Below are 15,539 nucleotides of genomic sequence, written 5' to 3' on the forward strand. Positions count from 1 at the left end.
TGTTTAAATATACATCTATGTCCTGTTATTAATTTGTGATGTTAGTTTTCTTTAAAGAAAAGTCTTGCAAGGCCTATTCTACAGCTGGCCTTGTTACCTCAAGGGCAATGTAAAAATGCATCAGAAATTTTACTTTTATAGAGCAGATAGATCCTAATTAGATATGGAAGATACCATCTTCTGCCAGTACAGGGTACTGTATTCCAACTGAGGCCTTACCAACTGCAAAACTAATACTACGTTGCTACCAAAACCTTAATATTTTCTTCATTTGCTAGAAAAAGCGCTCTACAGCTCATAGTTAATATTTACATGGAAAGACAAATTTCTCTTTCAAACACTCTTAAGCCAAGGAGAACAAGGTCAGTCAGCAATCACCCCTTTTTTCCCCTCCCACTTTTTTCAAAACCCCAAATATACTTCTCACTTTGGAGATTTCATTGGGCTTCCATTCAGAAATCAAAAATCATCCCACCCCATAAACGTCCAGCAAAATGGCATTAGTACCAGACACTAAAATAACACAACTACTTCCCCACAGCAAACCCACTGGATAGTCAGAGCCCAAATGGTCGAAACACAGAAAAGGTTCAAACAGCTTCACTGAGCTGTGTGAATGCACAAGTAGACTTGAACCCATTTGATCAGCAGGACAAGGACAGTGAAAATGAGGAATTGAAATGAGAAACAAAACACAGAGTTACCTGCCCCCAAGCCCTTCGATTCTCTCCTTTTCTTTTGGAAGTTCAGGCTTATGGTCCTGTGTCACCTCCACAGCCCTAATAAAGTCGTCTTTGGGGTCATCCTGGACTCCCAGCACCACTCCTGAATCTCCAACATGCGCCACATACATCTTTGACCCACGGATAATTACCACACTGGCGGTAGTTCCTGATGTGCTTGGGAGGCCAGTCATGGTCTTCGGCCACTCTGCTGCAATGAGAAATAAAAGCTACATTTTTATTCCTGAAACTTGTAATTAACTCCCCCTCAGGAGATTATTAAAAAAGCCCCAAGATATTACAACTACCCAAAGAAAAATATTTTGCCATGATGTCAAGAATGGATTAATAAGTCATATTGAGGTCAAATCATGCCAGCGTCAGTCAAACTAGAAACTAAGTGGTTGAAGAGGTGTTTCTTCTTCATCTGTTTCAAGCCTTACCACAAGTCACACTGAAAATGGCCTTCATAGTCTCTGTCTGTGTACGTTAAATAAAACCCACAGATTTTAGCACAGTTGTTAATTTCTATTCATGAAGAAACAAAAACCAAGAAAGTAGGGGCATAGCAGATCCAGAGTAAGGGGTGTATCAGAGAGGTCTGAATAAATTACAATGAGATGCGTGTATGACCACATTATGACTGGTTCAAACCAATACCCTCAGGTCCTTCCTTTCTAGGAGCATAAAATTAATTTACCTTCAGATTAAAAAATAAAAAATAATCCAAACTGAGGTCAGAATACTGAGGTGAGATTTTGAAAGGCATCTCCCAGGGTTTAGTTGCCTGACTGCTGCTGGAGGAAATAAGTACACAAAATAAGAGATGTGGGTGTTAGTTGAGAATACCTCCCAAGATTCAGTGAAGCCTAATGTTCACCTCCCTATTAGAAGTTGTAGGAGTGTCAGATAATTCAGGTCACTTAGTTGTCTGGACATTGCAAACCCTTACAGGGAACAGAATGACTGTCTTTATATCTATGCGTATTTGGGTTTTAAATATATTCTGAACAGTGCTTCAAAATACATTGTCTATCTGCATCACCCAGGAGAAATTATTTACATGTCCACATTGAGGACAGAACTGCACAGGCTTCTTATGGTAGCTATCCCACAGCCCCATGTAAAACTTACTACCCAAGAGGTACTCCTCCAATTCAGACTTATTACATATCTACACTGGCTTTTCCTCCTCCCCTTCCACATTAAATTCAAACCTCTTCACATTCAATTCCTGCTTTATCTCACTGTCACCACTCTGCCCCTGCCAACATTTATTTTCATCTCCTCCTACACTCCCCTCCTGCTCCAAAAGTTGTGCCCAAATTTCTCTCCTAACTGCTCCCTTTGTCTACGTCATCTATGCTCCTGACTTGACGATTTTTTCCTACAGCCCATTTAATGTTTGGGGCAGCCCCCCAGTTAAGATACACCTAGTCCCACAATCTCCCTCCCTCCTTCAAACAACATCAGATAGGTCATCTTTCCATGAAGCCGACTGTCAACAGCAACCTCATCTTATGCTTGTTCTGCACTGCACCTGCTCGTGTCTTAGACCGTAAACTCATCAGAAAAGGCATTTGTTTCTCTGGCATATTTTATCTATTGTACTTTACCATTTACACTTACAAAGGTTACCACTGAAGAGTCTGCATTTCCCATAGTACAGTACACTCCACTGCAGTATATATTCCACATATCAGAAATACCATAGTATAGTAAATACCCTAGTACAGTATGTACTTTCCTATGGCATCCACTTTATAACAGAACATGAAGAACCTTATACGCTTATTTAAGCAAACATGAGTTATCTTCAGGTTCCAGCAATTTCACAAACCACTCAAGACAACCATGCTCTTTGTTGCAGCCTCCATATGTTCTGGGATGGAAATGAAAACATACAGCAAGATCAGCATATTAGGCCTTGAAACCAGGTGTTTTAACCTGGGAGAATTACATCATTAAAAGGAAAGAATCCTCACCCCCTCTCATCTGAGCCCCCCAACCCTTCTCCCCAACCACCTATCACCATAATCCAACCTCCCCTCGCTGGTGTCCCAAACACCTCTTCACTTACTCCCCCCATCCCTCCACTCCTTCACCTCCCAGCAAGCATTCACATGTCTAATTTATTTTATTTTCAAAAACAGTTTGATTGCATATCCCCACAATTATTTTTTTTTAAAGACAGATTTTAGCAACACGCCTTCAAACCATATCAGTTCAAGGGCAGAACTGAACATTGGCTGAGGGTACGTCAGGATCAAGAGATTCTGCATACCCCCTTCAGCTGACCAGCTGCAACGGAAACTGGCAGGCTAGAAAGCCTTCTGGCTACTCCGTGTGCACAGTAATCCATCTGGTGCATAAAAATTTGGCACGCGATTAACTAGAGAGCTAAACTCTCTCCTTAATACCATTTGCAATTTTGCTCCCCCCAGGGATACTGGGTGCCATGCACTCTCTAGGGGTAACTCTCGAGCAATTAAGACCCTTGTGCCAGGATTGCAGCCCTGGTAGAATCCATGAATCTTAAGAAAAGCTGCTTCCCCCCTCCCACAAGGAGGGGGAGCTGTACCTCAAGAACCAAATTTGGGGCACTAATCCTACCTTTGCCCCCATAAGGCACACTGAATTTCACAGGAATCAAAGTAACCATGGAGATTTTAAAGCACTTTAAGAAGTCCAGCATGAAACAGAACACTATTCTAAATCTGAACTGTAGCAGAGCTGGCACCAGTATACCAACAACAATGGTGGAGAAAGGCCCCCACGAATGAAATCTTGAAGAGAAATATTACTTTGGCCAATATAGACAAAGCCAATAAAACCTTCAGAAGGAATGTGTGGAGGCAGAGGCAGGAAAACAACGTGGGCAGCTGCATTCAAACACAATGCACCAATTATCGTTTTTTCTTAGCCATTGTTTAAAAAAGAAAGGTTTTTTTGGATTCTCTCTTTGGAATCAAAATCTTCAGTCAGAGACATGGATAATTTTAAAATTCTTGCCCAGCAATTCTGTTGTTTTAAGGTTATCTCTTGTATAGGTTTAGGTGCCTTCCCACTGTTCACCTTCTGTTAACTGAACAAAAAGGCCTGGAGCCTTCAGACAATAAGGATATGTTTACACTGCTGCAGCTGTCTCACTGTGGTGTAGATGCTTCTTCCATCGACAGAAGGAGTGTTTCCCTCAATGTAGGTAGTCCACCTCTCCGAAAGATGGTAACTATGTCAAAAGAAGAATCATTCCATTGACCTAGAGACATCTATACCAGGGGTTAGGTGGGCCAAAGCTATGGGGCTCAGAGCACAAAATTTTTCAGAGCCCTGATCGCTGTAGTCAGGTCAACCTAGGTTCTAGGTGCAGACCAGGCCTAAGTGTTTTGTACTTCTATAACACTATTCAACAAGGGATCAAACATTACTTTACAAACATTATGTCCCAAGATCCCTGGGAGGTGGACGACTACTATCCCACCCACTTTGCAAATGAGTCCACAGGGCAAGTCAATGACAAAATTATGTCTAGAACCCCAGAGTCCTAACTTCCAGTTGTGTGTTTAGCCAGTAGACATCACTTGAAGAATTAAAAAATTTCACCAGATATCAATTTCATCCCCAATTATTTATTGAACACAAATTGCATTTGACCTGACAGGTGGATCAAAAAGGGCTTTGTCTAACAAGCATGACAACTGTAGATATATTTAATACACTCATAAAATGGTGAGATTGAGGCAGAACTCTGAAATCCTCATTTCCATTTAACCTGTGATTTTATGACACAGCAACATAAACTGGTAGGAACTCATTAGCTGCAATAAACCCTTTTGAGCAATAAAGAAGTGTGTTAGACAATCAAATTAGTGTTTATGTAAAATAAAAAGCATTGTAACCAAAATCCCATATTTGTAAACAAAACAGATACAGCAAGAGCACACGATTTTAGGCTCTCACTAAGCCCCACCTATGTCCATCTACATTAAAGGGCTTAAGCAAGTTAAGCCTTGATTTGTTTTAGTGACGACTACTACATACGCTCTAGAATAGGACTTTCTTCAGAGATTCAGATCATGCTATATCGGACTACAAGAGAGATGCGTTTTAACTAGTGTAAACAAATTATTAAAATCCTCTTTGTTCTGTGGGCAAGCAATACATTCATTATCATTGGCCACAAAAAAAGATTTAAAAAGCTGAAACAAATGTGGGGATAGAGTTTATCCATGAGCATTAGCCCAAAATGGATCTGACATGCAGCATTCAGTGACTTGTATATTGTCGGAAACAAAGAACTAAGGATTCTGTTAACATAATACTAGTTTCAAAGAACGCAGACCTGATCAGACATCAGTGGATGAATCAAGATTCCAGATCAATTACTAAAAGCTATAGGACTCTGGGGGAAGGCACTTACATGCCTCAAGTTTCTTCTCACTTCATAAAATGAGCATATCTGCCTACTTTAAAAAAGTGCTGTCATGCTGAACATATACTTGTAAAAGACTTCGGTTCTGTTTTCACTGGGGTAGGGGAGCGCTGTTAACCCAAGTTAGCTAATGCAAGGTGGATTTTACCTGCCATTTCACTCTGAACCTCCCTCATACTTAGATCATCAAGTTTAAGTTGGCTAATAGACCCCCTCCTCCCTTCATTATTTTAAGATCCAAACGCTGCCCAGAGTTAACAAGAGTAGCAGTTTTAACTCAATTTCCTTGTTTTAACCACTTAAAAACAAAATCAGGCTTTTCATAACCCTAATGCAGAATGGTTGTTTTAAAACATCAATGCAGTGGGGTTTTTTGTTTTTCTTACACTAAACAAAAGGTTCAGGAGTACTCAGGTATGCGCTTTTACTTCCAGAATAAGAACTCTTGGTACAAATTGTTTCAGTGTTAATTCCAAAGCTAGAGTCAAGCCAAGACTAGACAGACCCTCATTTTAATTACTAAGATATAAAGATGTAAATTTCTTTTTCATTCTACCAAACGTAAACTAAAGACATAACAGGTTGTTACAGGTGTGTCTACAACCACAACACCAGATAGTCAGACAAATGATCCTAACTTTTTCTGTTTGTTTGTGGTTTGTTTTGTTTTTTTAAAGTATGAAGCTGTATCCACCACTGACTACACAACTATTCTCATGTGGCCCATTCCCCAGCTAACTCGTGAGCTGCAGCTAGTTATCTTAAAGGATACACTGCAATAAAACAGCTGTGTTAGATAAGTGGTGATTCTCACAGTAATTTCACATTTTCTACAGTGTATAGAAGCCAGGTGCTGACACGCAAACCTAACCACACCTGATCTGGTGATCTGGAACTGAGGCTTAAGTTCAGTATTTGTTTCAGTGGGATCACAGGTCTCAACAGGACTTCAGTAGCCTGCCACCGAGTATTATCTCAACCCAGCAACATGCATCTTTCAAGCTTTTCCTCCCCCCTTCATTAAGTGTACATGTGAAATGTAAGACCAAGTTTCCTTTTGACAAAACAAGTCCAGTGCACTGTGTTTATACCAGACTCCAATATTCCAGATAATCCAATATGGTAGACAAAAGCCATTTTTCCTAAATCAACTGCACCAAGAGCACATCAGTTAAAAGTCACAATGCATTATTTGTTCTGGACAGTATTAGGTTTTCTTCCTGTCCAAAATGCTGCAACAGCTTCCCAAGCCCCTGGTTCCAGCTGCTGCTATCCCTCATTCAAAATACTGCCATGGCTCCCAAATGTTCCTTGTGTCTTCCCTCCTCTTCCCTACCTGACCACTGAGAAGGAGCCTTAGCTCAATTACTCCATCCTAAGAAGTTTACATAAGCGGTCTTAAAAACACACACAATGCATACCAGGGGTCTTAGTAACAATACTTTAAGATTGAGGAACTGTCAATAGGATTCTTTATAAATAGGGATTTTTCTGACAGTTAGAAGACTATTGCAAGGCAAGATCAAAATGACCCAACTTTAAAGGCAAAGTTGTACATCATTAAGTTCACAATAAATTATTGCCCACTTTGACACTGTGCACTAAGTTGACAGTGGTCAAGAGAGGAATATTGAGATGAGACAACATCACACACAATTACATTCACCTCTCAGAATTATACCCATACTGCCTGTAAACAACATAACCTCTCCTACATGTTCGGCAACAGAGGAACAATGAAAAGCTGCTGTTACATCCAAGTAATGTAATTCAAGTACAGTTTTCTCGCTTCTGTGGATCTATAGCCCAACCTTTATATTTAATCATATAATTATATTCTCAATGTTAGCGTCCATCTACAACACCATCACCTGCCTAACAGTTCTAAACTCATATAGCTCTTCCCACACAGTATCAATCTGTTTTAAAAGGAGTTCGATTTTGGGATGTCCTTAACAGCAGAAGACAAATGTGCTAACATGCACTAATACTTTTGGCACAGACAGGCCCCAAATTAGAAGTGTGTAAACTGGTTAACAGTGTTAACAAATCTTCACTAGGTTTTTAATATACAAGGCTACATAAAGTACTCTCCAGTAATGGTCCAGAGCAATTGAGTAACACTATTTTGAACCATTACGGTGAAGAATTTTAAATGGGCAAGTTGAAAACTTGTTTGGAGACATGTTAAGACAGGTACCTACTCCTTCCACCTGTGAATATCCTTCAGGGGTTGAAAAGCTAGAAATGTATGCATTACTACTAGTTAGTATTAAACAGGTGTCACAAATATAAATACCCCGCCCCAACTGACAAAACAGACACCAGCTTGGCATTTGTATTACAAAGGAGTGCAGCTAGCCCAGTGTGCACCATAGTGGGGGAAAGGAGAAATTTTGAACAAGAACAGAACAAAACCCTTCTCTTGCAGAAAGGACCTTGTGATTATTTTGTTTTGCTTTCTAAACACATCCATTCAGACAGGTTCCAGGGAATGCAAGTGTTCTAAGCCTGCCATTAAACTACACCTAAGCTAGTTGTAGTCACTGTGTAGCAAGAGATTTAATAAAACAACAAGATGGTAAGAATTGGTTTAATTCTACACGCACACACACACACACACACAAGCAAGCCCTTCTTCCTTCCACACAAAATATCACCAAAATCCTGCATAAACTGTGGAACGGTTTTTGTTTGTTTGTTTTTAAATGTGCAAAACAGTGCTAGAAAAACTAACAATGTTATTACAGTTGTGCAATTACACAGTAGAGTATTCAAAAAACATAAACGAACTTTTGTTTCTGGTCTCCCCATGCTGGTTTTCTGACCCTCAGTCCTCGCTGATCAACAAAGCTTTTGCTACAAACCGAAGCAGTTTTGTAATCTGCTTTAATGCTCCTCTACCTCAGCTTTACTCTGCCCACACCCACAAAACAAAGACAGATCCCACTTGCAGGATCTTCGTCGTTGGCTCGGAAATATGGCTTATTGGCTGTACCCATGGACAGTCACTCAGGGTACGCGTACACTACAAGCACGACACCGGCAGCCACACTGCTATAGTATAGTTGCTTCCTACATTGCCGGGAAAGGTTTTCCCCATCATTGTAGTTAACCCGCCGCTACAACAGGCTAGACTGATGGTAGAATTCTTCCATCAACCTAGCTCTGTCTACATTGGAGTTAGGTTGACTTAACTATGGAGTATTTATTTGAATATTGTATTGAATGAAAACCTCAAGTTTTCTTGCACCTGCAGCAAAAGTGAGCAAGTTTGTGCTCCAGAAATCAGGAAGGAAGGCTTCCTGCAGAACTTACACAGAAGTTACAGAACTACCAGCAAATGCACAGGGCCCTGGCTTTAGCGGTCCTTGAAAACCGTTTAGAACAGTTATACATCAGAAGCTCTGTTTGGTACTCACCAGTTGTTGCTCAGAGCATTTCCTACACCACATCAATAGTTGGGGTGGGGAGTTTGCATATGCTATGTAAACCACCCTGGGTTACCACACTCAGCAGGGAGACAACTAGAAAACCAGGCTCATTATCTTTTTCCTCCATGCTCTCTCCCCATTGTTTGGGTCCAAATCATCACCATGCTTCCTGTCATGCAAGCCCATAATCTGGGGGTCAGCTGCCACTCCTCTCTTTTCCCCAACATCCAGGCTGTGATCAAGTTCCGTTGCTTCTTCCTCTACAATAGCTCTAAAATCCACTCCTTCCTTTTTGCCCCAACAGCCACTTTTCTCACACCCTAATCATCCCCACTCCAACTATGGCAACCTATTCTTTCAGGATCTTTCCAATACATACCTTACCCCTGAAAACCCTGCTCTGTCCAAAATGTTTTTGCAAAAAATCTCGACTGTTCCTTCAACCATGTCATTCCCTTTGAATCACTTCATTGGCTCCCCGCTGTGTTGTGCATGGAATCCTAATTTATCCTTGACTTCAAGGCCCAATATTCACAGCGCTCCTGCCTCCATCTTTGACCTGGTCTCATTGTGTGTTCCCTCTCCCTGCCAGCCTTCCTACCCCCTTTGTCTCCATGCTGTCCCATATGCATAAAGCCTCCCCAAACTAATGAATAAGCTACAACCCTCACCACATTTAAAATCCTCCTGAAATTTACTTCTGCAGTCTCACCTACTAGATGTGTGAGGAAACATCACATGCGTGATAATATTGTCACCTAAATCTTTCCTTCTTCTCTTGTATAATAAGGACACTCACTTATGTCATGCTGTATTATTAGCTTGTATGGTCTTCAGGGCAGGGACTGTGCTCTTTGTTTTGGAACATACTGAGCGTATTCCTGGATATTCAAATAGTAAAACAAGTAACGAATAATAATCCCGGTTGCAGCAGGCATGCTTTGAATCCTTCCGTCAGCAATCAATGGGCAGAACGGGAGACGGGGCAACTGAGGAAAAATGTCGGCCAGGTCCTTTAGAAGGGACCCCAAATGGTACTAAAAGAAGTTCCCCCTTTGTCTCAGGGCATTCTGGGTAAGGAAAGCCTGGAGATGACCACATGCACAACTTCATAAGATAACAAGATCTACAGAAAAGATTTAGCAGGGGTTCCAGCTTCCATTGTTAGCAAGGCAACACACAGCTTCACAATCACCCTCCTCTTTTATCCCAAGTCTTTACCTACAGTGCATTTCTATCCATCACAATGTCTCCTCACAGCATGGGGTCCTTTCCCTTCCCCAAAAAATCTTTACCAAATGTCTTGATTGAACCAGAAAACCATTCCCCGCCCGCCCTGCGAGACATATTTGCAGTCTCTGCACATGTAGACTGAAACGATAATGATGGGGCTGGTGTCCTGTTTCCAGCAGCAATAGAGGGAAACTTTGCAAGCATGTAACTCACCAGTCTGAAAAAAAAAAAAGGGGGGGAGGAGGGTTCGAAAGAGATGGCTGAAACCGGGGTGTGTTTCCCATTCTCAGTAACAGTGCATGGAGAAAGTTGGTGGTGTCTTGTTCTCAGTGCAGAATGATACTGAGCTGTTTCCAAATGGGATGACAATAGGAAAGCACCGGGGAGGGGGGGGAGGGAGAGAAGAGAAGACAGGTGCTGCTTTTTTATCCCGGGGCGGGGGTGCAAATTGGAAGGAACAGGGGGAAAATAGCACGCAGAGAAGTAAAAAGGCGACTGTCCTGCTCCTAAAAGGGGGGGGGGAGGCGACCACTGCCCAGCCAATTCCCAAATGGGAGAGGCAGTGGGAGAAGCAGGAAGGGGGGCGGCTGCCGCCCCGTTACCAGTTCGATGGGGAGGTGAAGATTAGGAGAGAAGCGAGGGAGAAGTTGAACAGATCTGGCAGCGCCTGTAACTTACGCAGCTTTTTCCACATGGCCCGATGGCAGGCAATGAAGCCCTTGCGCAGGGCCGCGCACACCTCGGCCGGCTCCGCGGAGCAGAATCCCTTCTGCTTCTTGATGAAACCCCAGAGGTTCTCCCGAGCGAACTGGGCCGCCTCCCGGCCCCCATGCCCGTCACACACGGCGAAGAAGGCCACGGATCGGCGGGGGCACTGGCTGGAGCCGGGGGACTGCTCTTCCTCTTCCGCCGCCTTCGGGCTAGCGCCTCTCCTCCGACAGCTGGCGGGCAGGAGGTCGTGCCTGGCCCGGGACTCGGCCGCCCGCTGGCTTCCAGGCACCGATCCGCCCTTGTAAGGGGGGCCCTCCTCCCCTTCAGCCGGCGGCTCCGGCTCCACCACGATCTGGGTCACATCCTCCATGTATTTCCTGCCTCCCTGGTCGGAGAACACGCTCACCCCCAGCGAGTAGAGACCCTCCATGGGGGGAACGGAGCAGGGGCTGGAGCCGCTTCTCCGACGGTAGCAGGCCCCCAAAGCACAGGCGCGGGGTCTCCAGCCGAGCGGCTCTAGCGCGCTCCCCCGCCAGCAACTCCAGCCGCGGCCGGTGACTATTGTTTACGTTCGAGGCGCTGTTTGGGCATGTCCGAGGCACAGAACGCGGCGCTCATGTAACAATCCCTGATGGAACCCGCAGAACCTGAGCGTTCCGAGGCGCAGCGCCCCCTGCCGCACGCCAGGGCTAACTGTACCTCCAGCTCCACCGTTCGAAACAGCGCCCCCTGCGCCAGTCCCCGACGCAGGCCTTGCAACCACCCTCTGCAGAGCTCAGCGTTGTCACTAGAAGAGTGCCCCCTGCAGCCGCGGGCAGCGAGGGACTGAGGCCATTGCCCGCTGTGCGTTAAAAACTTCTGCTGGTCCTAGGTCCACTTCAGAGGCTTCTCTATAGGGTGACCACTGACCAGATAGCAAGTATGAAAAATTGGGGGGGGAAATAGGCACCTATACAAGACAAAACCTCAAAGATTGGGATTGTCCCTATAAAATTGGGACATCTGATCACCCTAGTTCTCTATTAAGACTTCCGTTTTAATTTTACTGAAGATTGCTATAGCACCATAAATGTACAGGCACTTTACAAGGAGGGAGCACAGCTTTATTCAACAGGATGCCAGCTACAAAGTCCAAGTCCTGAAACATACCCTTTGCCATAGGCATCTTTTGCAGTAGCTCCTACAGGGCCCATGGAATAGGGTCCTCAGTGGCACACAGAACTGCTAGGGCTGGATCCTGGGTTCTATAACAGAACAAGATATGCTCACTGCCAGAAAGAGTTTTATTTAAAACAAAATTGTTCCAGGTACATTATATTTATATTTCACTTTGTATTCCTATAGCACCTTCCACCCAAAAGCTCCAAGAGTGTTAAAAACATTGTTGAATTAATCATTTAACCATCACTAAAACAGATGGAAGTAGTTTGGACTCTTCTTTCAAATGAGGAAAGCTGGTGGCATCTCAAAGTGGGAAATACTGATTCACGCCCATTTGATATACCCTCAATATCAATAGGATTCAGAGTAGCAGCCGTGTTAGTCTGTATTCACAAAAAGAAAAGGAGTACTATGGCATCTTAGAGACTAACCAATTTATTTGAGCATAAGCTTTCGTGAGCTACAGCTCACTTCATCGGATGCATCCGATGAAGTGAGCTGTAGCTCACGAAAGCTTATGCTCAAATAAATTGGTTAGTCTCTAAGGTGCCACTAGTACTCCTTTTCTTTTTCCTCAATATCAATGATATCCCCAATATATCAATGTTACTTTTAACTTCTGTAGTACCTGAAGATCTTAAAACATGTTACAAGCATTAATAAATCAGAATGATCTTGGGAGATAAATATCCCTACAGTATATTACGGCTGGGTACACATACACAGAGACACTACATTCTTTGCAGAAGATCATGCAGCAAGTCGCTACAAGAAGCAGGTACGGAACCCAAAAGTCCTGCCTCTCTCACCTCTCTGCTTGAGCCAGCAGAGAAGACTTCTTCATAGGTAAATCAGCCACATTAAGACACCTCTTTTACCACAGTGGTTAAAATATTATTTATGAAATTAAATAAGACAGACACAGCATCCCCCAAGAAGCTTTCTACAATCCAGAAAAACAAGATCACTTTATTTCCTTTTTGGCTAAGAGACAAATGCAAACCAAACAATTGCTAAGAGGATAATTGGCACTGTAAACATCTATAAACCAATCACTATTGATATCAGTGTCCATCAGTGGGTGAACAGAGCCAATTATCATCAGGGTGTAGCCAGAAAAGAGTACTGCCCCCTTGAAGTGAGTGAAAGAAAGTTACAGAATAATAATACCCTGGTGTCTGTTTCATCCAAGGAACTATTAAAGTCTCACAACACTGCTAAGAAATACGATAAGGAAGTATTACCATTTCACAGATGTGTAGGCACAGCAATTGTTATTAAACACAGATTTTCATTAAGTCAGTTTATGCTTTCTAAAACACTTAAGACAAGGTCCCTTGCCTTGAGGGAGCACATCATGGGCACACAGAGCCAGGAATAAGCTCATAGGACTGGAAAGGACCTCCCAGGTCATTGAGTCCAGTCCCCTGCTATCAGACAACCCATCAGATAATCTCATTCATAAATGTATCAGGCTCCCTCTTAAAACTAGTTAGGTTGTTTTCCCCAACTACTATTGAAAGGTTCTTCCAATATTTATTGGGACAAATCTTGCTCTGATTCTGCACAGTATAATCCTCCCTGAAGTCAAATGGATGAATTGTACAGGTTGTAGATCACAGCAAATCCCAATTCCTGTTGCTAGATTTAAACCATGAATTAGAACCAAGCAGACTAACTCCCATTCCTGGGGTCTCTGTATATGCATACAGGTTATTCTGATATTTGTGAAGCTCACCAAAACAGGGAAAAGTCAAGGGGAATATCTCATTCATTATGAAAATTAAAAGAACCAGTGGTTTACGAATTCCAAGATGTTCCTTTTTCCCCCATTTTCATCCTGATGAGATGTCATTTTGTACTTCCAAATGGAATCCAACATTTCATAATTTGTTGGTGATGTTGCATGCGGGCCAAACTGATTTATGTCTGGCGACTGGAAATATTTATTAAATATTTTATAATCAAAGCATTTATCTCATACAGATCATTTTACCAAATTAGAGCAGAGTGGGTGTTTTTTTGTTGTATAACAGCCACACCCCAAATTTGTAATTGGACACACAAAAAATCCCAAAACAAATGCTTTAAAATATCTTGGGTGTGGAGCTGCTGTTGATTATGCAGCATGCTAAAGTACATTCCTATTTGGTAATTTGTTCTTGTATTCTTATAGACTTCAAAAAAGCTCAGTTCAACCCAACCAGATACAGTAATCTTGCAGTGACATAAGCCTGTATACAAAGGGTGTAGAGAAAGATGTTGGTTTCATGAAGACTTATTACCTCAGCCCCACACTTCAAGACCCAAATAGTTTGCATACATCAAGTGTAATTAACTATTTCTATGTGCAATATATACCCATATGTATATATTTCCTTTTCCTAAAACCCACTGCTCTTAGTTAAAATCAACAGGAAAAGAGCAGAGAAATTTCATACATATAACCCCTTACAGCTAAAGTAGTTGGGAGGGTTGGTTTGGGGTTTTTTTGGTCAACAGTACGGGCTTATCTGTAGGAAAAAGCTGCACCAGTTTAACTAAAATTGGTATTTAAACCAAGATAGTTAAACTGACACAATCGCCTGTGTAGACTGTTATTTTTGTTTAAGACTGGCTGATTGCGGTTTAGTTTAAACGAATTCCTTACATATTTAAGTAAAATCAAAATAAGCCTATTTTAAACTGAAATAAGAGCATTAATATTGCCTTTTATTCTGATTTAACTCAGTTTATTTAAAATCCCATCATAAATTAAACTGTTATAACATCTCACGCAGACAAGCATTTGGTTTTATTCCAGTTTAAACATGTTTTATTTTGGTTTTAAGTCAATTGAAGCAAGTTTAAGCTAAACTCAAATAAGTCACTCAACCCGAAATAAGAGTGGCCTTGTCTTCACTAAGGAAAAAAAGGTGTATTTTTAGCACATTAGTTAAAATCCCAGTGTAGACAAGGCAATTGTAGTTTTAACTTGCTAGCTGGTTGAGGTAAACCTTAGGCTCCTCTGTACGGAGATGTTAGCTAATACATGTTAAAAGTACACCCTTTTTCCTAGCCCTGGTCTATGCTTTAAACTTAGGCCAGGGTAGCTACAGCACTCAGAGACTGTGGAAAACCCTCACTCCTAAGTACCATAGCTATACTGACCTAACCTCCGGTGTAGACACAGTTAGGTTGAAGGAAGAATGCTTCCATCAACCTAGCTCCGGCACCTGGGGAGGTGGTGTTCCTACAACAATGGAAAAACCCCTTCCATCATTGTAGGTTACATCTACACTACGGGGTTATGCTATAGTTATGGCACCGTAGCTATGCAGCTACATTGCCACAGTGTACACAGACATAAATGAAGGCAGGGCTAGTTTCTACACAGGGGTTTGCATCAGTTAAAGTACACTGGTTTAAAAAATAGATTTAAATTAAACCAGTGCAACATCGGTGTTTAGACAAGGCCTAAGGTGTGCTCTGACATTTTGTGGTCAGATAACTGGAGCACTATTGTTTTAGCAGCTCAAGCCTGGTTTACCCTATAAAGTTTTCTGGTAAAACTTGCCTTCTGTCAGCATGCATCCACCTTCAGTTTTGATAAAACCCTATACTTCTGCCAGCAGCATAAGTTCTCTACCAGCACAATGCCTGTGTGGACACTCCGTGAGCTGTACTCCAACAAACAGCCCCCCAGCAACAATCCCAATGCCACTGTCCCCACAGCAGTAACCACCTTTGTCAAATTTTTGAACTCCTCTACCTAGGGGTCACAGCAACCAGAAGCTATAGACATACACTTTAAAATCCCCAGCATGTTTTGGAAATGCCTTTCTTCCTGCTAACCCATCTCTGCAA

The 15,539-nt window shown here is 42.4% G+C and overlaps 1 protein-coding gene across 1 annotated transcript in view; it reads right to left on the bottom strand.

Annotated features, from left to right (window-relative positions):
* The window catches only part of PPM1D (protein phosphatase, Mg2+/Mn2+ dependent 1D), a 37,355-nt gene extending 26,195 nt beyond the window's left edge, over window positions 1–11,160 (bottom strand). Inside the window, exons 1-2 of the mRNA XM_077836684.1 lie at window positions 10,500–11,160; window positions 705–933 (exon numbers count right to left, since the gene is read on the bottom strand). Of these exons, the coding sequence (XP_077692810.1) occupies window positions 705–933; window positions 10,500–10,962 (692 nt within the window). The 5' untranslated portion in view covers window positions 10,963–11,160. The remainder of the gene's footprint in view (window positions 1–704; window positions 934–10,499) is intronic.
* Between the last annotated feature and the right edge of the window lie 4,379 nt (window positions 11,161–15,539).

This window comes from Eretmochelys imbricata, chromosome 17 (assembly GCF_965152235.1).
Source record: "Eretmochelys imbricata isolate rEreImb1 chromosome 17, rEreImb1.hap1, whole genome shotgun sequence".
Lineage (NCBI taxonomy): Eukaryota > Metazoa > Chordata > Testudines > Cheloniidae > Eretmochelys > Eretmochelys imbricata.